The 24,335-nt window shown below is 41.7% G+C and overlaps 1 protein-coding gene across 1 annotated transcript in view; it reads right to left on the bottom strand.

Moving 5' to 3' along the window:
• Positions 1-14,579, bottom strand: part of map3k4 (mitogen-activated protein kinase kinase kinase 4) — a 188,034-nt gene extending 173,455 nt beyond the window's left edge. The window contains exon 1 of the mRNA XM_080200228.1: positions 14,349-14,579. Coding sequence (XP_080056354.1) covers positions 14,349-14,386 — 38 coding nt within the window. The 5' untranslated portion in view covers positions 14,387-14,579. The remainder of the gene's footprint in view (positions 1-14,348) is intronic.
• Positions 14,580-24,335: the final 9,756 nt, after the last annotated feature.

Below are 24,335 nucleotides of genomic sequence, written 5' to 3' on the forward strand. Positions count from 1 at the left end.
GACCTTGGGGTCCTTGTGCATGAGTCGCAAAAACCCAGCTTGCAGGTGCAGCAGGTGATCAGGAAGGCAAATGGGATGCTGGCCTTCATAGCGAGGGGGACTGAATATAAAAGTAGGGAGGTCTTGCTGCGGCTGTATAGGGCATTGGTGAGGCCGCAGCTGGAGTACTGTGTGCAGTTTTGGGCGCCGTACTTACGCAAGGATATTTTGGCCTTGGAGGGAGTGCAGAGGAGGTTTACTAGGCTGATGCCGGAGTTGAGGGGGTTGAGCTATGAGGAGAGGCTGAATAAACTGGGCTTGTACTCGTTAGAGTTTAGAAGAATGAGGGGAGATCTCATTGAGACGTATAAGATGATGAATGGGATGGATAGCATAGAGGTGGAGAGACTCTTCCCGCTCAAAAAAGACAGTAGGACTAGGGGGCACAGCCTCAAGATAAAGGGGGGGGCGGTTTAGAACGGAGTTGAGGAGGAACTTCTTCACTCAAAGGGTGGTGAATCTCTGGAATTCTCTGCCCATTGAAGTGGTGGAGGCTGCCTCGCTAAATATTTTTAAGACGCTGGTTGATGGGTTTTTGATAAGAGAGGGGATTAAGGGTTATGGGGAGAGGGCGGGAAAGTGGAACTGAGCCACGACAGATCAGCCATGATCTTACTGAATGGCGGGGCGGGCTCGAAGGGCTAGATGGCCTACTCCTGCTCCTATTTCTTATGTTCTTATGTTCTTATATGACAAAAATAAAATTACAGGAGAATTTTTTGCCTCTCACTAAGGATTGTGACTTTGGAACTCTCAGAAAGTAGTGGAGACAGGTCATATTTTTAAGGCAGAAGTAGATGAATTCTTATTGGGGAAAGTACCCAAAGCTTATCAGAGAATGTGGAATTTGAAACACAAACATTTCAGCCAGGATCTTATTAAAATGACAAAGTAGGTTCAAGGGACCAAAGGGCCTATTTCTACAGGTAATTCCTCTGTTTGGTTAGCAGTTGTATTTTTTAGATGATGCCGTCTAAAAGGCTTTGGCAAGTTGCTAAAGTACAATTTGTAAATGGTACACAACTATAGCAACAGTGGTGCGGACGGAAGTGACAGTTTAAGATGGTGAACAGGGTGCCAATCAAGCAGCGTATTTTGCCCAGGATGCCACAAGGTGTATTCAGTATTGTTGGATGGCAAACATCCAGGAAAGTGGGGAGATTTCCATCACACTCTTGACTTGTGCCTTTTAGATGGTGCAAAGGGCTTGGAGAGCAAGTAGTGATTCCAGCCTTTGACCTGCTCTTATAGCCACAGTACACATGAAGCTGGTCCAGTTAAGTGTCTGATCAATGGAGACCCCCTCTCCGCCAAGATGTTCGTTATGGGGGGAATCCGTTGATCGTAATGCAACTGAATGTCAAGGGCCAGTAGGAAATTATATATCTATGCCAATCCGGCTACTCTATAAAATTGTTTCTTTTCCTTAGATGGACTAAGGCTAGCCAAATAAAGATTCAATACCTCTTTTAAAAAATATTAATGCTCCTTTTCTGGAATGGCACAGAGTATCTTCTTGTTTCTAAAGAATACCTCTGGCCACTAGGAATGGTATGCAAAGAACAAAAAGGACCCCTATCAAATTCCTATCAAACGCCTCAAGATTCCAGACCTTGAGAAAATATATTCTTTGTCCAAGACTCAGGAATAGAAGTGGGAGGTATGTCACAACTCTCCTAAGCTGCTGAACCTGAACTCAGGTGGTCACTGTTTGACCTCAAGAAGCAAAAGTAGGACTCTAAGCCAACAGCCTATCTCAGTCTACCAACTTCCCATGGAGCAGACAGCAGCAGAAATAAATCTGTCCCTCATCTACATTGAAAAATGGAACAGTGGAACTTGTGCCTTTAAGTCTAATTCAACATGCCTTCTCCCATTATAGGAGTCCTTGCTTTTGGAAAGACAAATCACTTTGTAACAGTAAGCCTACTATCCTGAAGTATGCTACTGCACTTTCAATTTTGGATTCTCATAAAATTCATAGGTCTTATTTTTATTGTGGTCTTGCCCTGTACCTCTTACCCCTCTTTTACAGTACAAATGTAAAAGGAACCAGATATTGCAAAACTCCTTTACAGGCTTGTTTTTGTCTGCAACTAAATTAATCCTCTCACATGATATTATCTCAAGTTTACTGTGGATTATTGACAGATGTTCTGAACACTCCAAACCAAGGACTGAGGAAAATACACCACTAAAGGGGGAAAAAAAATCAAAAATCCCTCTTTAGACGTGTTGTAGCTGAGTAATCAGGGCTGTTTAAGTTAATCCCCCTCCCGTTCATGCTACTGCGGTACTCTTGTGTTTTACTCTCCTTAGCAGCTCTTAGCAAGTCTTTTCTTTCTTCCACTACCACCCTTTTGCCTTATTTATGAAACAAGATTTGTAAGCCACAATTTTATCAGTTAGTAATTTTACTGAAACAAGTAGTTTGAAAGTTTTGATTGACAATTTCCAATTCTTTTGGCAACAGCCAGAGCCACTTAAGGGTTCATGTTCTACTGTCATACAGCGCAGGATTAGGTGACATTTCTTAACTGTTTTAATATGAAATTTGAGCAAATCAAAGCATGACGTCCAAGTGTGCAAGTCAGAGAGTTACGAGAAGTGCGATCAAATCAAAACTCTGCTGAAATCTGATATGTGTTATGTCAAATAGGAATTATAACATACATTTACAAATGTATTAAGTTCTCAAGAACATGTGCAGCATGGTGGCACAGTGGTTAGCACTACTGCCTCACAGCACTAGGGACCTGGGTTCAATTCCCAGCTTTTGTGGAGTTTGCACATTTTCCCCATGGCTGCATGGGTTTCCTCTGGGTGCTCCGGTAGTCTGAAGGATGTGCTGGTTATGTGCATTGACCTGAACAGGCGCCGAAGTGTGACAACTAGGGGAATTTCACAGTAACTTCATTGCAGTGTCGATTTAAGTCTTACTTGTAACTAATAAATAAACTTTTAACTTTACTTCTCTGCAGCCATTATAGAACTCTGTCTTTCCTCAATATACAAGAATGTTATAAAAATTACACCATTTAGAAAAAAAATCACAGTTAACATTTGTATCTCACACACAACAGCACCAACAATTGGGGCAGGGGGAGTGTGTGTGTGTGTGTGTGTGTGTGTGTGTGTGTGGGTGGTGGTGCCGAGGATCTAATACTGGCCAATGTCAGGCCATCCTCACCACTGCAAAACACGAAGCTGGAGGTGCTGAAAATTCCACCCAAGAAATTTCTTATACTGACTTCAACTGTTTCCAGCCTGGGAGATACTGAGCAAGTGACTGCTACTAATTTGCCCAACATGAGGCAATTTTAAATTATTCAAAATGAAATGCAACAGTTAAACATACTAACTGTATAGGGCATTGGTGAGGCCGCAGCTGGAGTACTGTGTGCAGTTTTGGGCGCCGCACCTGCGCAAGGATATTTTGGCCCTGGAGGGAGTGCAGAGGAGGTTTACTAGGCTGATACCGGAGTTGAGGGGGTTGAGCTATGAGGAGAGGCTGAATAAACTAGGCTTGTACTCGTTAGAGTTTAGAAGAATGAGGGGAGATCTCATTGAGACGTATAAGATGATGAATGGGATGGATAGGATAGAGGTGGAAAGACTCTTCCCGCTCAAAAAAGACAGTAGGACTAGGGGGCACAGCCTCAAGATAAAGGGGGGGCGGTTCAGAACGGAGTTGAGGAGGAACTTCTTCACTCAAAGGGTGGTGAATCTCTGGAATTCTCTGCCCGTTGAAGTGGTGGAGGCTGCCTCGCTAAATATTTTTAAGAAGCGGGTTGATGGGTTTTTGATAAGAGAGGGGATTAAGGGTTATGGGGAGAGGGCGGGAAAGTGGAACTGAGCCACGACAGATCAGCCATGATCTTATTGAATGGCGGGGCAGGCTCGAAGGGCCAGATGGCCTACTCCTGCTCCTATTTCTTATGTTCTTATAACTTTGATGTAAACTAAAACCTCAAAAGCAAACATGGAACACTCTCCAAATACGTTATGGGATCAATTGTGTTAAATATATCAAATTTCCAAAGTGAATTAGCAAAACAGTTCACACTTAACTTGGACTGACAAGTTGGTTTGTATGTTTTATAGAAATAAAAAAGTTAAAATGGTGAACTCCTATTTAGTGACTACAGCTCGGCCTTCAACACCATTGTACCTACGAAAATCATATCCAAACTCTGCGGCCTGGACCTCGGCTCTTCCCCTCTGCGATTGGATCCAGAATTTCTTAACCCACAGATCGCAATCAGTAAGGAAGGCAACAACACCTCATCCATGATCATCCTCAACACCTGTGCCCCACAAGGCTGTGTTCTCAGCCCCCTACTTTACTCCTTACACATTTATGACTGTGTGGCCATGTTCCTCTCCAACACAATTTTCTAGTTTGCTGGCAACACGACTGTAGAGGGTAGGATCTCAAACAATGATGGGTCAGAGAACAGGAATGGGATGGAGAATCTGGTGAACTGATGCGGCAACAATAACTTCTCCCTCAATGTCAACAATACAAAGGAGATTGTCATCAACTTCAGGAAGTGTAGTGGAGAACATGCCCCTGTCTACATCAAGGGGTACGATAGGGGTCAAGGGGTAGGAAGGGTCAAGAGCATCAAGTTTTTAGGTGTCCAGATCACCAACATGTCCTGGTCCTCCCATGCTGACATTATAGTCAAGAAAGCCCACCAGTGCCTCTACTTTCTCAAAAGACTAAGGAAAATTGGCATGTCCGCTACAACTCTAACTTTTATAGATGCACCACAGAAAGCATTCTTTCTGGTTGTATCACAGCTTGGGCTCTCGCTCTGCCCAAGACCGCAAGAAACACAGGAAGTCGCAAACATACTCATCTTCCCTATTTCCATCAGACTTTTGAACGGACTTACCTTGCATTCAGTTGATCTTTCTCTACACCCCAGCTATGACTGTAACACTATATTCTGCACTCTCTCATTTCCATCTCTATGAACAGTATGCTTTGTCTGTAAAGCGCGCAAACAATACTTTTCACTGTATGCTAATACATGTGACAATAATAAATCAAGTTAATTCAAATCAAAAGAACATACAAGAATACCATAATCCAACTTGTAGCATTCTTGCAGAAACTTGTGTGAAGGTAATGTAATAATCACTCCAAAGAACCAGGGTTGGCTAATTTTATGCTTTCTTTTGATCATATTCCACACCTTCAAAAATTAGTACTTGGCCAACACCATATTACTTCATTTACACTTAAAACAGCAACACTTGAATTGAGAACTTCAGACCATTTAACAATAAATGTTTTGTCTCAAATCCAGTTTCGGCAGAGAAACACCAAATTAATCAGTGTCACTCATCACGTTCACACCCTTTGCCTTCAATCTTCAAAATCACCATGTCACTCTTTCACCATCATAACCAAATCACCATTTCATTTTTTCACATTCATATCCGTTGCAGCCAGTCTCCCACAAGACACAGAAACAGGTCTTTCCGTCAAACAAATCTGAGCTGATGCCTATAAATCCACAAGTCTTCCCCATCCAATTTACCTTACCTCAACCTCACAGCACATCTTTCTATTATCTTTTCTTTCATTTACTCATCTTGTTTACTTTTGAAAGCATCTAAGCTGCCGTTCTAAATTCTTACCAAAAAATAATTTCTTCCAATTTCCTTTTGTGTTTATCAGTAATCAGCTTGCATTGATGGTCCCTAGTTTTGGAACTTTTACACAATTCTCCACACAACTGGGTGGTACAGCAGTTAGCACTGTTACCTTACAGCACCAGGGACCTGGGTTCAATTCCAGCCGCTGGTCACTGCCTGTATGGAGTTCGCATATTTGCCTAGTGTCTGCATGCATTTCCTCTGGGTGCTCTGGTTTCCTCCCACAGTCCCAAGATGTGCAGATTAGATTGACTGGCTATTGATTATCCCCAAGTGTTAGGGGATTAATTGGGTAAATAAGTGGGGTTATGGGAATAGGGCCTGGGTGGGATCGTGATCAGTGCAGACTTGATGAGCCAAATGACCTACTTCTGCACTGTAGGGATTCTATGATTACTACCCCGTACACCACAGCTTTTTTTTCAATTGTTCTCCATCTTCACTAAGCCTCAACCTGTTCAACTTTTCAGGGTAGATTTATTCACCTTTGTAATTGTATGCACTTTATCCAGTGCTTCTGTGTTTTTATAGTACAGAATAGAACCATACATTATACTCCAAATGTGGTCTGACTAGGATCCTACATCAGTGTAATGTAACCACTATTTTTGAAATTGACACCTCTAAAAAAAAAACAAACCCAGTTCTTTGTTAGCATCTATAATTCCTTATCCTTTGCCTCTGATCTCCAAATCAATTGCTGACTGTCACTCTTCCCTGAATATATCCTTCATAATGAAGTTTGCTTTATTTGTTCACAGGTTGTGGGTGTCAGGCTTGGACAGCATTTATTACCCATCCCCAATTGCCCTAGGGAAGGTTGTACAGCTATCTTCTTAAACCGCGGCAGTCCATATAGTGTAGGCAGTTAGTGCATGTGCCAGAGCCTCTGGTAGTGGTGAGGCTGCAAGGGGAGAAGTACGCTTGATACTCATTCCAACTCACACTCCAAACTCTTGCCTTCAATTCCAATCTTTCTACAACCACTGTCCCAACGAATCAGACTGTTTGCAACCTTGATTACCTATTTGATGAGCTGTGTTCAACTATTTTTTAAAAATGGAAAAACACAAAATAAGTTGCTGCTTGAAGGACTCACTGTGCTTTTCACTGCTAACCTGTTCGCTGAATCCAGCTCCAATAAATTCCAATGTTTACTTCCATGTTTCATGTTTTTTTCCCAATTTGGTTTCCCATCTACCATATCATATTACGTTCATCCAGCCATTCACCTGTATTTTTCCTGACATACTCAATAATCAAGCACTATCGTCCTACCAATGGCCTTGCTATTTTTTAAAACTTTTCTTCTTTAACTTGCTTTTTTTATTGCCTCTGTTTGCTTTTAGCCTTTTTCCCGCCACTTGGAATAGATTTCCTGTTCATTATTCCCCTCTAATAACTTGCTTTTTGAACAGCGATCATCTGTATTATGCTCTTTGGTTTTCGCAAGTGAGAGCTTTTGCATTTTTACTTCAGCTCCACATATTTTTATGTTTTTCTTAAAGCCTTCCAATCAAAGGCATGACAAAGTTAATATACTAACTTGTGGAGTACATTTATGACATTGCTCATTGAAAATGAAATATTACTACAATGCTCTCCTGGCCAGCTTCCCACCTTCCATTCTCCATAAATTTCAGCTCACTCGAAATTGCTGATAACCTGATTCAAGCCAAGCTCCCTACAGCCACTCGTTTCATCTTTGTGGTCAAATCCTTCCATGGGATTGCCCCTCACCCCTTTTAAAGTCATACAGGTTTACAGCATGAAAACTGGCACGTCGGTTCAACTTGTCCATGCCACCCAATTTTTACCACAAAGCTCATCCCAATTGCCCGCGTTTAGCCCATATCCCTCTATATCCATCTTAGCCATGTAACTTTCTAAACGCTTTTTAAAAACACAAAATTGTACCCACCTCTACTACCACTTCTGGCAGCCTGTCTGAGGCACTTACCATCCTCTGTTAAAAAACTGCCCCTCTGGACTCTTTTGTATCTCTCCCCTCTTACCTTAAAGATATGCCCTCTAGTTTTAGACACCCCTACCTTTGGAAAAAGATATTAAATAGCTAGCTGATTTATGCCCCTCATTATTTTTTAGATCTCTATGAGATCAACCCTCAGCCTCCTATGCTCCAGAGAAGAAGTCCCAGTCTATCCAGCCTCTCCTTATAACTCAAACCATCAAGTCCTGGTAGTGTCCTAGTAATTTTTTCTGCACTCTTTCTAGTTCAATAATAAGGTGACCAAAACTCTACACAGTATTCCAAGTGTGGCCATAACATGTCTTGTACAACTTTAACAAGACGTCCCAACTCCTATATTCAACGTTCTGACTAATGAAACCAAGCATGCTGAATGCCTTCTTCACCACTGTCCACCTGTGATTTCACTTTCAAAGAGCTGTGAACTGTATCTCTTTGTTCTATAACACTCCCCAACACCCTACCATTAACTGAGTAAGTCCTGCCCTGGTTTGATCAACCAAAATACATCACCTTGCATTTGTCTAAATTAAACTCCTTCTGGCATTCGTCAGCCCACTGGCCCAATTGATCAAGATCTTGCTGCAATCCTCGATAACCTTCTTCACTGTCCACTATGCCACGAATCTTGATGTCATCTGCAAACTTGCTAACCAGGTCTCCTAAATTCTCATCCAAATCATTCATATAAATGACACATTACAGGGGACCCAGCACCAATCCCTGACACTCTGCTAGTCACAGGCCTCCAGTCTGAAAAACAACTCTCTACAACCACTCTCCGTCTTCTGTCATCCAGCCAATTTTGTATCCATTTGGCTACCTCACCCTGGATCCTGAGAGATTTAACCTTATGCAACAACCTACTATGCAGTACCGTGTCAAAGGCCTTGCTAAAGTCCATGTAGACAACATCAATTGCACTGCCCTCATCTATCTTCTCGGTTACTCCTTCAAATAACTCAAATTAAATTTGAGAGACATGATTTTCCACTCACAAAGCCGTGCTGACTGTCCCTTGCCTCTCTAAATGCCTGTAGATCTTGTCTCTCTCTCTATCAACTTAGCCACTACAGATGTGAAGCTCACCAGCCCGTAGCTCCCACGCTTTTCCTTGCGGTTCTTTTTAAGCAAAGGCACAACCTTTGCTACCCTCCAATCTTCAGGCATCTCACCTGTGGTTGTCAATGATTCAAATATCTCTGCTAGGCGACACGCAATTTCCTTCCTAGCGTCCCACAATGTCCTAGGGTACGTTTCATCGGGTCCCAGCAACTTGTCTATTTTGATGCGCTTTAATGATGATGCACCTCCTTCTCTTATATGTACACTCCTCAAGACATCACTATTTATTTGTCAAGTTCCCTAACATCCATGACTTTCTCAACACTAAATACTGATGAGAAATATTCATTTAGGATCTACAACTTATTTCATCCCAACCTACATCCCTTTGAAAATGGCAATTCTCAAATTATGGCCTCTTAAGCTTCCACTATGATCTAATAGCACCTTTGCCTTCAGGTTCCCTCAATCCATCCACCAGTCTACCTAAGTTGTTCCTGGAACTTTGATCACTTGTCCTAATACCTCCTATTTGTTTCAAAATTGCTATCAAATTTTGCCTTGTTAGACTCTCGTAAAGCACATTGGGATGCTTTGCTATTATAAAAGGCACTGCGCAATTGCACGATTTCATTCCAGACAATTAATAAAAGGACTAGGTGGTACAATAAAATATTATTGTAATGATAATATTTTGAAGTAAAGTGAAAGATAGTGAAAGGTAAGGAATGAATGTAAACTAGCGTCAACTGCTGCAAGACATGCACATCACATCTGAAATTGTAGAACGTACGCAATGGGCAAGATCTTCCTGTTAGGAGCAAAGCTGTGGCTTACATAGTTGACTGCATTATAAACTGCATTTTTAGCGCTTTGTGTTGGCTCAGTGTAGATAGATTGTCAAGGACAAATACAAGATCTAGTGCTGAGACGCTTTTTTGGGCAGTGGAGGCAGGGTAAAGAGGGAAGGTGGCAGGATGAGCAGCACCAAGGCTTGCTTGGAAAAACTTTAAATAAAAAGGGCTGAAGAAAATCTACCATTTCATTTATTATATTGTCTGACATGGAAACTGGCCCTAACTCAATACTAGTTTTTTAGAAATATTTGTGGGCAGCATAGTGGTTAGCACTGCTGCCTCACAGCACCAGGAACCCATGTTCATTTCCAGCCTTAGGTGACTATGTGGAGTTTGCATGTTCTCCCACTGTCTGCACGGGGTTTCTCTAGGTACTCTGGTTTCAGTCCAAAGATGTATAGGTTTGGTGAATTAGCCATAATAAATGTGTCAGCTTACAGAATGGGATAGGGTAGGGAGCACCCCCACCCCACCACCACCACCACCACCAAAAGACCCGACTTAGATTTTTAAGGCCATGATCCCTTCTCTTCCCACCAAAAGCTCGATTCTAACCTTCAAGACCACACTATTCCCTTTTGTAATGACCTGACCACTACAAAATTCTACCCACTCAATTTATACATTTATCTTTTCCCTGGCCGGTCAAGGACCTATAATTTAACAACGTGCTTGGTTTACGGCAATTAGTGTCATAAAAAGTAAGCATGGCTTCCTTGCATCCAACTGAGCTACCCTCAATGCAAGTCACGAGGGACATGCTGAACTGCCTGGATCTCATCCAACTTAAGTCAGAACATCAGGCAAAGTAGAATCCAAAATATCTTCAGACAGGAAAATGGCCATCCAACTCTGACTGCCACTCTGCAGAAGTTCAGGCTCATTGTCTAGGCCAAAACTTCAATACAGTACTAAGGGAGTGCTACATTATCAAGTGTCAGAGGTATCGAACCAAGGTGTAACCACCATCTCAAGCAATGTAAAAGACTGTACAAGGCTATTTTGAAGAGCAGGGGAATTCTTTCCTGGCCAATACTTATCGTAACTAATGTCACAAATTACATCTCCCTGCTTTTTGAAGGGTCTTGTTATGCAGAAATCATTCACTGTGTTTCTTATATTATACTTCCTATGGCAAATAATCTTCAAAAGTACTAACTACATTAACGTTGGGCAATCACAAAGTTGTGAAGGGCACTTTTGAAATGCATGCCCTTTCTTTGAAATCTGTGATCTTTTTGTTCTATTTACCCCATAATTTGTTAGGAGCAGAACCAGACTGTCATTAGGAGCAGAACACTGGAGTGAAGAATTTACATGGCAACTGCATCATGATAAATTATTTTGCTGCTTCATTGGAAGAAGTCTCAAGGGAGAAAAACATTTTTAACTGAATAACCAAAAGCAGAGAAGAAAACAAGAGCAAAAAACAAAAGCACCGCCACTTTCACAATGACGGCAAGTGGTTTCAGGTGGGGGGGACCCAGATGGGCTACATCGATAGTAGTAAATGATGCCATGCCCCAAAATTTAGTGTGCTTTAATTCCAAGCCAAAAAGCACCCCAAGCAAATCCATCTAACAAGCTGTAATCTTCTAAAACTTTTCATTTTCTTTAAATGATGTTTCAAGAGCACAAACATCTTAACTACTTCCTAATATTAAAAATAAATGACTCAAAAAGCATAGCACAATAATCCTGTGTGGTTGGCCTTACTATAACAGAAATGTAGTGAGTCCAACTGCTTCAAATCATATTTCCCTGATACCAATCTCAATAATTTGTTTAATACCATTCACAAAGGAAAAGTATTTCATGGGAGCAGTAGGAAACAAAATTTGAAACTGATAATAGGACAAATAAGTTATAAAGAGCATCTTAAAGAATGATGGAGAAATTCAGAGAAATAATTCTAGAACTTAATGCACACCCAATGATGGAGCAGCTGAAACAGGGGATTCACAGAAGGCCAAAAGTAAGAGGAAAGCAGAGAAAGCAATAGGTTGTAAAGGCCATGTAGGAATCTGAATAAAGAAAATAGTTAGATTGAGGCTTCACTGGGTGGAAATCAATTCAGGTCAGCAAACATAGGAATGATGAATGAATGGGACTCGGTGTAAGTGAGGATGTAGGTGCGTTTTGGGTGACCTTGCACCTGAGGATAAAAATGGGAGGCCACCAAGGAAAGCATTTTAACTGCCATATCTCAGTGACAAAAGTATGGATAAGGGTTTCAGCTGAGCAGAGGTCAGGAGAGAGACAGGCAATATTAGGCAGATGAACTTAAATGGTCTTGAAGGTAATGGGAGCTGAAATGTAGTTCTGAAGCTCGACATAGGATGAGATACCAAGTTTGTAAATGGTCTGGTTCAGCCTCAAACACATGCCAGAGAGGGATGGACTCAAGCTGGGAACAGAGTTTGTGGCAGGGGCTGAAGACGATGACTTTTGTCTCCCAAATTCTTGTAACTTCTATTTTACTCATCGAGAATGTGCATCCCCATATCTGCATGGGTTTCCTATGGGTGCTCTGGTTTCCTCCCACTATCTAAAAATGTGCAGATTAGATGCAGTGGCCATGCTAAACTGCCCCTTCGCGTCAGGGGGATTAGCAGGGCAAATACATGGGGTTACGGGGATCGGGATTGTCGTCGGTGTAGATTTGATGGGCTGAATTGCTTTCTTTTGCACTGGAAGGATTCTATAATTCTAACTAGATTCGGACATGCAGTACAAGTGTTAACAGACAAAAAAAAACTCAAGATGTTACAAATAGTAAATAACACCCATCTCACGCGCCAGAAACAGACATTAGTTTCGGGGGCGGGAGGCGGAGAGTGAGGGGAAACGGGGGCGGGGGGGAAACGGAGAATTACAATTCCTCCACAAGATTTGACATTGCTCACAGAAATCGCACTGTTTCTAAATGTAATCAATTAGAAAACATTTGACATTTGCATGCCGGTATCTAAAAGAGGATCTTCAAAAATGCCTAACGAATAAAGCATTAACACCAGTATCTTTTATAACATCATACTAATCGCAAGCCTCACTAGACCGCAAACTGCTTTGCCATCCTGAATTCCAGGATAAACATGTAGCAACATAACTTATACGCACTAAACGGCCGCACCCAAGGAAAATAAAATATTCCGGGAAATGCGGCGCTGCCTTTAATATGTTTTAAAAAGGCACAGCTCGACGAATTCCACTGTCCGATCGACATAACCCCTCTCAAAAGTCCTGTACAAGTTCGCAGATATACAAGGATAGAGGTAACACGAGCTAATCAGTGAAAAGTTGTTTTAATCATGTTTCGTCAGCAATGCCACAGTGTCGCATACACCCACGCAAAAAAAACTCCAACTTTTAAAAACTTTCTTCCCATAACTTACTTTGCAACTACCGTAGTTGATTTCTCGATAAATGGACAACGCACACCACCCCCACAAGCTACCCAAACAACCCGCATAGTTTCAAATCCATTGCCTCCAGCAAACAACAACCTCCACTTCCCTGCACAAGACCACACTCTAGATGTAAAATACCCCGGCACTTGGCTATTTTTGTGCAGTTCTCCACTGAAGATTTTTCTTTTAAAATTAAAACAATGTGCCAAACTAAAGATTGGTGAATGTATTACTCGCTTGGAAGGTGCTCCCTTGGGAAAACGGTTTAGATGACTGCTGCACAGAACAATTCTGGAAAACAAAAGAGCCAGATGGGAGAACGCTGAACAAAAGCTTTGTGAATTTAAAAAAAAGTTGTGCTGCAAGGTTGCCAGTATAGGCTTTAACTCAAGGTGACGATGTAGAAATGTTTTGCACGCAGCTGGTCTTACGTGAACCATGCAGAGTTAGGGAAAGAGGAGAGTTCTGGTTCAGAAAGCTCTTGGATTTAGCATGGCTTCGCATTTCTAGAGATGGTTGTCCGTGAGAGAACTGAGTGGAGGGATCTGCTGGACTTTCTCCAGTTAAGAAACTGCAAAATGAATCTTAGCTTCACTCTGCAAACAGGACTCGTTGCAATTCTTCAAACGTTTACACTCGAACGTTGAGGTGCCCCAAGCACTTTGATGTTTTAAAATTCTTTCTGCATTTGTGCAGTTTTAGGCACATCGTGCGTGACCTGACGCACCTTTCACCAAATTCCTTTGTATCAGTGGGCTGTGATAGGTTCTGTAAGAATCATCGCCAGCACCACCCAGCTCAGTACCTCCAAATAGAGGTTTATTTTATCTGCAGCACGGCCACTCGGCATCTTTTATGCATTTCTCCCTTTTCATTGCTATAAAAAAACCCTAACATTCTTCGTTGATGCATTTTCGCAAATGAAACTCACTCTCTCGTTTCCTGCTGTTAAAGGTGATTCATGCCGAAACACGCGTGTGCATAGCTGATTTCGTTTACTTTTCTACGCAATGCAAAAGTTAAAATGTTGCACTGGCGTTCCCCCCTCCCCTCATTCAGAGTGTAAATTAGAAGCTGCATTCATTTCTTCCCTCTGTGCACAATGTGGCAGGAAGCGGAGGGGACGGTCCTGCGCAGGCGCGGCGGCTGCAACCCCAATGGGAGGACACTATTTGGCAGAAGGTGCCAGAGGCCCAGTCTGCAGCCCTTTTCCTGCCGAAACCACCTCCACCGTGCAAGTCCATCGCTGCACGATCGACATATAACAGGGACATTCCGTCTACCCTGTCGTCTCCCCCCTCGTCGCCCATTGCTCACCTTTGCATTCGAGGCGGCTGCAGCTCGGACGGCTCCATGTCGGTTCCTACTGGTGCAAAGTGCACGGCATAGCTGCGTTTGTCGTGGTGGTCGAAAGGAAGGGGCTGAATTTAAAAAAGAATAAATGCTGAAGTGTGCCCGGCGCCTGCGAGCTGCAGAGACCGGAGCCCTCAGCCAGCGCTCGAACGCCTCTCTGCTGCCGGGGCGGCCATCTTGCGACCGGTATGTGGTAACTACGGCAACCCGCTGCGGCCAGAGGGAGAGCGCGGCCGGCAGAGGGCAGCAAGGCGGCCCAAGAGCCTCAACACACCACCTCCAGGTGTACACATTGTTAGGCTGCATGCAGCATTAGTTCATACTTAATTATATGATTTACTTCATACACAATTACTCTAATATATTCATTCAGAGGGATTATGTGAGAGAAACACGCCAACAGAAAAAAAAATTCCACATTTAAAACAGAAAAAAACCCAGTACAAACCCAGTTTTCCAACATGAAAATTAGGCCTCCTGGGGAGATTTGGCAAATTCATAGAACAATGTAATAACTTCTTGTAGATCCCAGATTAATAACTGTAGTCTGTAAATTGATTTGTGTGGGTGGGTGAGGCCATCATTATAATTCTAGTTAGGGCAGCAGAGTTACAATGGTAAGGCTTATATAAGGCTCTGGTCATTCAAATAGCATAATGTGCAGAAGAGCCAGCAGTGTTCTTTATTTGTGGCACAGGCAATGTTTCCTTGCACAATGTGAATGAAGAGTCAAATGGATTTGAAACATTAATTCTGTTTTCCCTTCCTACAGATGTCACAAGACCCCCTGAGGTTTCCAGCATTCTCTGTATTTTTTCAAATTCCAGCATCCACAGTGTTGTGCTTATTTTATGTGGATGAAGTAGATCTTTCTAGTTTGCCATACAGTGGAGACATTGCATTTTTTTGAGGGAGATGGGAATACCCTGTTGCAGGGAGAGTTGAATGGTATACAATGACTATATGATCATAAAATAGTCATGACAAAGAATCAGGGTATTGACCATAGTGTCCATAGCAATTTCTGCAAGAACAAGTCAGCTGGTTCAACTCCCCTACTCCTGACCCCACCTTATATACCTTGGCAATTATTTTTATCTTCAGGAGCCCAGCAAAATTGTTTTCGAAAACTTGGATTGTGCTTCCGCCATGCTCTCAAGTAGTACTTTCTGGTTGCTAACACTCACTCAACACAAGGTTTTCCTTCTCGCGTCATTAGCTCTTTTGCCAATTATTTTGCCAAATTGTTTTTTTGGTTCTTGACCTTTCCACCACTGGAAACTACAGTTTACCCTATCTAGACCTTTCACGATTTTAAACACCTTTATCCAATCTTTCTTTCCCCTAATGAGAACAACAGGGCTAAAAGCCCATAACAGAAGCTACATAAGAACCAATGGCAGGTAGTGGGGGTCTTCAGCCAATGGAGAGGCCAGTGGCAAGAGTTTGGAGAGCAGAAAAGCCAGCAGCAATAGTTCAGAAAGCAAAGGGACCAATAGAGAGTGTTCAGCAAGCAGAGGGGCCAGAGAGGAGGGCAAAGCAGCCAGGGAGAGTGTTCTGAGAGTGGAGGGGCTCTCCTGCACTACTGCTCCTGTGGAGAGTCAGCTGCATCCAAAACAAATAGTGGTGTGATATGTGAACATACATATGAACGTATAAATTAGGAGCAGAAGTAGGCAATTCAATTCCTTTAACCTGCTCCTCCATTCATTAAAGTCATGGTTCTTCTGATTTTAACCTCAAACTGCGTCTTTCACTGTCTTACTTGCATTCACCAGTTATTGAGGAAGAATTCCAAAGACTGTCAACCCACTGAGAGAGATTTCCTCTCAGCTCTGCCTTAAATTGGTGATCTCTTAAATTGTGACACCTAATTCTAGGTTCTTTCTCAACGGAAAATGTCCTTTCTACATCTGCCATGAATCTTGTAGATTTCTATCAAGTTGCCTTATACTACAGTGGATACATATCAACCGTGTCCAACCTTCTCTTCTAAAATACACTTTTGTATTAGTCTAGGAAAGCTTCTCTGAATTGGCTCACTAATGCCCTGTAAAACTGAAACATAACCTCCCCACTTTTATATTCAATTCCCTTTGCAATAAACAATAACATTCAATTAGCTTTCCTAATTACTTTCTGTACTGTATAGTAACATTTTGCAATTCATGCACCAATACGTTCAGGTCTTCTGCATCTCAGAGCTCTGCAATCTCTCACCATTTAGGTAATGTGCTTCTTTTTTATTCTTTGTGCCAAAATGGGCAATTTCACATTTTCCCATATTGTCTTCCATTTGTTTGATCTTTGCCCGCTCACTTAACCTACCTATACGTCTTTGTAGCCTCCATATGTTCTCTTCAAAACTTATTTTCCTACTCATCTGTTTCATCAGCAAATTTAGCAACCATACATTTCATCCGTTCATCCAATCCCTTATATGAATTGTAAGAAGTTGAGGCCTGTTATATATTTAAGTAATTGCATGACTGGTCACATGATTTAATAGTGCTGTCATTAGGATGTTTCACAGGCTGCTTTTTAGTTTTATGTTCTACTCTGAGCTCCTAGACTAAATCTACTAATTTTAGTTTGAATCTGTGTGTGCAAACCACAACTTTTACTTGTTTGAAACATACAAACCCTAACATAGCTCATTACGAAGAGAAAATTGACAATGAGGATGGGATTTTGTTTCAGCAAGAACATTAAGAAAAGATCCTGAGTATAAGGGAAAACATTGGGCCCTTTCCAATATTAAAAGGCTGGGAAAAAGGAACAACAGATTAAACATTTAGGTGCCTGTGCAGGAAAACTGAATAAGAAAAAAATGCTTTGTGTGGTTTTTGCTAGAAAAAGGAGCATTGAGTATAATTTCTGGCATACAAAGTTTCATCATTATCTATATGGTCATCATTTCGCATTATTGACTAATCAATGACCCTTGTATTTTGCAATCATTTTAAAGTGTACCATTATTAGCTTCTAGCTGATTGCCAAGATGGTCCCTGATCTTATCTGCACACGCTTAATGATATAGGGTATCATCAATCAGATTGTCATACTAATGCTGATGCATTATCTCTCTTACCTTTACCTATTGAGCGGATACCATCAACTAGTTTTGCTAATAGTCTTAATTTTTCACTGGTAGATCATTTGCCTGTGACAGCTTCTCAAGTTCAGAAACATTCCAGAAATCATTCCCTGCTGGGGAAACTGATGAATATGCTATGGAAAGATATGATAGTTGACAAGCATCATTTGCTTCCCAATTTGAAATCATATGAAGAAAGTTTGAGTTGCCCGTACAAGATGAGTGTCTATTGTGGGGAATCATCATGATCATTTCTCTTAGTCTATTGAACAACTACATGAAGGATATCCTGGTATAGTCTGGATGAAGGAATAAGCACAGTTATTTTTGGTGGCCAACTCTGGATGTTCAGATTGAAGAAAAACTGGGACAGTGTCAATTCTGTGCATGAATAAGACTAACACCATCATTATCTCCATTATACTCTTGCAAATAGCCTAAAACACATGGCAAAGATTACATGTAGATTTTTCTGTTCCCTTTGAGGATCTTATGTTCTTAGTCCTAATTGATGCACACAAAATGGCCAGAAGTTGTTATCCTGAGGTCTACTACAACTGAACAAATCAATGAAAAACTTGACAAAATTTTTGCAAGATTTGGCAAACTGGAACAGATTGTCAGTGATCAGGATTGACAATTTACGTCACAAGATTTTGAGGATTATTTCAAAGTAAATGATATTCAACACATAAAATCCACACCTTAACATCTGTCAACCAATAGATTAACTGAAAGATTCAAACAATGCTTAAAACATTTTTTAAAAGCTTTAAGAGAGCAAGATTAATTATAGGTCATGTGAATAGCTTTTTGGCATCTGAGAGAAACACAACTCATGTGACTACCCGTAGTTCATCTGTATAACTACTCTTAAAGAGAAAGTTGAGAACTATGTTTGATTCGTTATTACCTCCACAAACTTCAGAGATAGTAAATTGTCAACAACAATCTCAAGTTTCTAAATGAGAAGTGAGAGAAAAACAACACTGATTTCAACAAGGAGATGGAGTATTAGCATATAATTATGCCATAAATAAGAAATGGGTAACAGTTATAATTCTAGCAAAACCGGTCCAACTTCTTGCACTGTTCAAACCAAGGATTAACTAGTTTTCTCCGAATTATCTCCAGAACTTCCTTAGTCCCTAGTCTCATGAATGCCACTATGGAAGATTTAGTTGAATCTGAGTTGCCTGATGATTGTGTTTTAGCTACTATATCATGTGAGAATAATGCAGAATTCGTTCGAAAAGAAGAAGTGTCTACTGAATTTCCAGATTACACTTCTGGGGTTAAGGACAGCCAAATTCCAGAACATTGCATACAATCAAAAAGCAATAGATATTTTCCTGATTGACTTTCTTATTGACTGTGTATAATGCTTAATGATGCATAATACTGTTTCTAGACTATTATTGATCCTATGTATAACAAATTAGTAATTTGTTGTCATAAAGCAACTATTTAAATTATATATTTAAATAGTTGCTTTAAGCGCTGATCACATGATTTGATGTGATGTAATGAGGCTGATTGCACAGGCTGCTGTTTTTCTTCAAGTTTGTGCAGGCAAGATCCCCTGGAATAAATCTTGTTGGTTTAAATCTACATGTGCAAACCACATCTTTTCTTTTAATTAGAACCCACAACCCCTAACATAGTTGGGACATTCCAGAAGTTGCCTAAGGTTTTGTAGTTACAATATGTACTCAACACATTGACATACCACTTGCTTATGGATAAAATGGATCGGTTCGTAATCAAAGATTTCATTATCAGTTAATGAACTTAAACAAAAGTGTTACTACTTATATATGTTAGCGAGAGATATGTATAAGAAATAAGATTAACAATGCCAATTTTTAAGTATAATGGAAACTGCTACAGGAAAGTAAGTATGACACATGCAGGAAGAATGTGCTATGCATGAGATTTTAATATGGATACATAAATTACGCATTTAGGATAAACAGGGAAGGGCAGTAAATTCCAGTGACACTCTCATCCCAATTGTGAATTTAAAAAATGACACATTTCATATAATCGTTCCTTGTCACATAGGCTTGGTTTGCATCTGTTTCATTTTGCCGTGTTTAATAATGTTCTTTTTATTAATTATATATAAAATTACAACCCAGAAAATGATTTTTTGGCCCACATGTTCATGTTATTTATATGCTCTCATACAAACAACAGTCTCTGATACTTTCATCCCTCTTTCATTCTGATACCTACCTAAGCTGTTCTTGGATGCTGATCGGAGCTCTGCTTCAACAACTAACTCTGGTAGTGCATTCTCCAGTATCTTGTCCTCTGTCCTCGGGATTTTACATTTAATCTTTCACTTACAATGCCTCCTTCTAGTACGGTGAGCCCACCGTCCAGATCATGTACATTGTGTCAGGTTGACGTGATGTGATTAATGTGTGGTTGAAGAGGTTAGCATGTTTTCCACTGTTGTGCTCTAATTACTTCTCTTTTCAGGCTACAGTGATAGCTGGCAGTAATGTGAAAAAGAGAGACAAATGTGTAAGCCTCTCTCTGTCAGTGCACAGCCTCTCCATTAGCAAGTTTTCATGTCAACATGTAGAAACTAGGTACCTCACTAAAGCTTCAGATAAAGTTGGGGAGGTTTGGCCCCAGGACATGCAGTGTGCAGGCACACCTGCGTGTGGACAAGCACTGGCACTCATGAACCAAACTACCAGCTTTTAGCCTTCTGGATACCTTAGGAGAGTTGTACACTAAAGGAATAAAACTTTGACAAAAAATCAGGGGTGGGGCCCAATGATATACCAATGCCTAAATGTGTCATCTTCCTGAAACCTCCAAAACCAATTCAGTTCTGGACACAGTGCTTTGCATTCCTTTGGATTCAACCAGGATGGTCAAGAGGGGAATGCTGAATTTTGGGCAACCCATGTTTTGCCCAGGCTTGTGTCTCTTTGGAGAGACATAGCACAGGGGTGTGATAAGCCCAACTCTATTGAAATAATGAGCATGTGCCACAGACTGTCTTTGACGGTGGAGGGGACCATCATGTACTAATAGTCACCTATCATTCAAGTTGGGTACCCTTTACTAGTAAGGTGCTAACCCACTGATGGACCATCAGCTTCAACAGGTGCTTGGAACTTAGGGTCTCTGTTCAACATGTGGACAAAATCCATTGCACCAGGCAAACAAAACAAATGAAAAGGGTGTAGATGCAACTCTTCACTGACAAGCTGGAACATCAGAACCACTTGCATGAGATTGACAGACGAATTGCAGTTGGCCAATAAGGCAGGACGGCTGGGATCAACGCGGAACTTGATAAGCTGAACATTGACATAGCTTCCCTAAAAAAGACCAGGCTTGCTGAGAGAAATCCTCAACCTGCTGTTTTAACATCAACTGTGAAGAACTCCAGCTGCCCAGCTGAGCAAGCACTTGGTCACCATTTCTCAGCTTCTCTGCTGGAAGATTTTCTACCATCATCTAAAGAACTGACGCAATTTCTGTGCACACACTTCACCTGCAGTATTGACATTAATTCTGAAGTGAATCCTACAACTCCTGTCTTCAACCAGCTGACTTCAAAATCCTATGTGAAAGAATTCCTCATTGGACTCTGTCTTTGAATTCTGAAAAGCGCATAAGTTAACATTCTGCACTTGATTCACAGAATCCCTACAGTGCAGAAGGAGGCCATTCGATCCATTGAGTATGCACCAACCACAATCCCACTCAGGCCCTATCTCCGTAACCCCTAGCTAGTCCCCCTGATTCTAAGGGGCAATTTAGCATGGCCAATACACCTAACCTGCACACCTTTGGACTTATTTTTTCTACAATTCTTATACTGTAAAACTGCTTTTTCTATCCCACACTTTTCTATGTGAATATAATATATGGAAGTTATGAAAACTCTTTTCCCAGGTTTTTGAATGTGAAGTTAATTAATCTTCTGAGTAATTCATAATGCAAGTTTGCCATGGATTATTGGTAAATTGGATTACGCAAACTGAGGGATACCACTGCATACTTTAAAAATAACTCAAAACACACTCTTCTTATGAACAGGTGGTGAGAAGAAATTGGTGCAGTTTGACCAGTCCACAACAATCTAACCAGTTTGCAAGAGCTTCTACAGGTTTAGAAAAAGGTGTGTAGCCAGAGTAAACTTTGGTCTGTAGAGGCACAGACAGGAGAAATTATCATTGAGAATTAGGATGTAGCTGAGAGATTCAATCAATATTTGTGCATGTCTTCACCTCAAAGATACAAATTGCATGTCAGAAAAAGAGGGTAACTAAGGGGCTGAGACTGAGCAACTTAAGGTAATTAATTCCAAAGAAAAAGTGTTTTAGTAACTTAAGGGACTAAAACTTGACAAACTTTCAGGGCTCGATGGTCTACATTCCAGGGTTTGAAATGAAATAATGCAGAGTCGGTGGATGTGCTAGCTGTGGTTTTCCAAAATTCACTAAATTTTAGAATGGTCTGCCAGATTAAAGACTAACAAATATGACTCCATTATACAAGAAAGGGGATGTGTTGTGCTGCAGTGGGTTATTTTCTTGCTCTGTGCCAGCAGCTTAGCTTTTGAGTCTCACCCCGAAATTTGATGGTCAAGGAAAATGTGTTCATAGTGTGGCCAACAGGTTGATCAATCCGCAAAATTGCTCCAATACACGCCAGTGGCAGGTGGTAAGAGTGGGAAAGACTCCTGATCAACCATGTTTAAATGGATTGGGGAATTCTGTGTTGGCAGTCTGTGAATAATGGAGTGCCAGAAGGATCAGTGTTACGATTTCAGCTAGTTACAGTATGGATTAATGACTTAGACAAAGAGATCAAAATTTTTGTATCTAGGTTTACTGATGAGACAAAATTAGTTGGAAATGTAAGCGGGTGGGAACCCAGTTATTATTCAAAACCCCTGTTGTAAATCCTATTAGTGAACTTGAAGCCTGATTCGTACCCTCCCACTATTCATCTGTCACCCCACCGGGAACTGTAAATTATGCACTTTTCTGCTGATAATGAGCAGCATAGACCTGGCATGTTGAGCATTGAGGGAGTCAGGGATCTAGATCCAATAGCCATTTACCCTTCTGCCACTGCCAGGCTGCAGAGAGAATGTCCCCCAAAGGTCCTGGGGGGGTTTGGTGGCTCAGGCTGGTGGCAAGGAGTTGATCTTTGCACTGTCCCCTGGGAATGTGGTCCTGCGGCTGGTCCTGAAAATCACACTTGGCATGGTGATTGCAGGCAGCTCTGTGATCAACATCTTCATTCACGCCTATCAGCTACGAAAATTTTGAAGTAGCCTGGTCACTTTAATTCCAAGCCCCTCAGCAGGGATTGTCAAGGCCTATGTGAGCACACCTCTTGGAGTTCCAAGGAAGACCATGGGAGTGATGTTCACACCCCTGACAGTGAAGTATGTGTGTTACGACACAGAGAGAATTGGAGGTAAGTGGCATCCCAGCTAATAGCCTCTCGTCTTCCCTCAGTGAGAGGCGGGAATGAGAGACCCCTGACTGCAGACCCTCTCCTCGGATCGAGACGTTCCTGTCTCCAGTCTCCCCTCAGTGAGAGAGGGGACTGAAAGACCCATGTCTCCAGATTCTTCCCCCCAGAGAGCGACGGGTTCGAGATGTTGCAGCGTCCACAGTGTCATGAGAGATGGGACCGAGAGACTTTTTTTTCTTTTTTTACCTACAGTGCAGAAAGAGGCCCTTCGGCCCATCGAGTCTGCACTGACCCAATTCCACCCAGGCCCTATCCCCATATCCCTACACATTATACCCACTAATCCCTCTAACCTACACATTCCAGGACACTAAGGGGCAATTTCAGCGTGGCCAATCAACCTAACCCGCACATCTTTGGACCTCCAGTCTCCCCTCGATGAGATGGAACTGAGGGTCTCCTGTCTCCAGACTCTCCTCGGAGAGGATGGGACTGAGATCGTGCACAGGGGCAAGTTTTGCAAAACGCTCACAACTTGGAGATTCTGAAGCAAATGTAAAACAGATTGGTGGAATTGATAGACATTTGCAAATGAAAAATATAAGGTGATTCCTTCTGATAAGGAAGAACATGGAGAAGTAATATGGTGGCACAGCAGTTAGCACTGTTGCCTCACAGTGCCAGGGACCCAGGTTGAATTCTGGCCTTGGGTGACTGTGTGGAGTTTCCACGTTCTTCCCAGTCTGCGTGGGTTTCCTCTGGGTGCTCCGGTTTTCTCCCAAAGTTCTAAGGTGTGCGGGTTTGGTGGATTGGTCATGCTAAATGGCTCCTTAGTGTCAGGGAGATTAGCTTGGTGAGTCTGTGGGGTTATGGGGATGGGGCCTGTTTGGCACCATTGTCAGCGCAGACTTGCTGGGCCAAATGGCCTCCTTCTGTGCTGTAGGGGTTCTATGATTCCAATATAAGATGAATAAAATTCTAAATAGGAGTGCAGGAGCAGAGTGTATCTGTACATAGATCATTGAAGCTGGTATGCTTGGGGGAGAGAGCATTTAATATTGGATAAATGTTCTGGGTTTTATTAATAGGGGCACAGAGTACAAGAACAAACAGGGTATGCTGAACTTGTATCAGACATTAGTTAGACTTCAGCTGTGATATTGTGTACAGATCTGGGTGTAAGACTTCAGAAGAATGTGAATGCTTTAGACAGAATGCAGAAAAGATTCATGAGAATCACTGGGAAGTACAGAGGATCAGAGGGACTGTGGGGTGCACGTCCATAGATCCCTGAAGGTAGCTGGACAGGATAATAAAGTATCATTGGTGAGGCCGCAGCTGGAGTACTGTGTGCAGTTTTGGTCGCCGCACTTACGCAAGGATATTTTGGCCTT

Source organism: Carcharhinus amblyrhynchos, chromosome 12, assembly GCF_965287045.1.
Source record: "Carcharhinus amblyrhynchos chromosome 12, sCarAmb.v2.hapA, whole genome shotgun sequence".
NCBI classification, from domain to species: domain Eukaryota; kingdom Metazoa; phylum Chordata; class Chondrichthyes; order Carcharhiniformes; family Carcharhinidae; genus Carcharhinus; species Carcharhinus amblyrhynchos.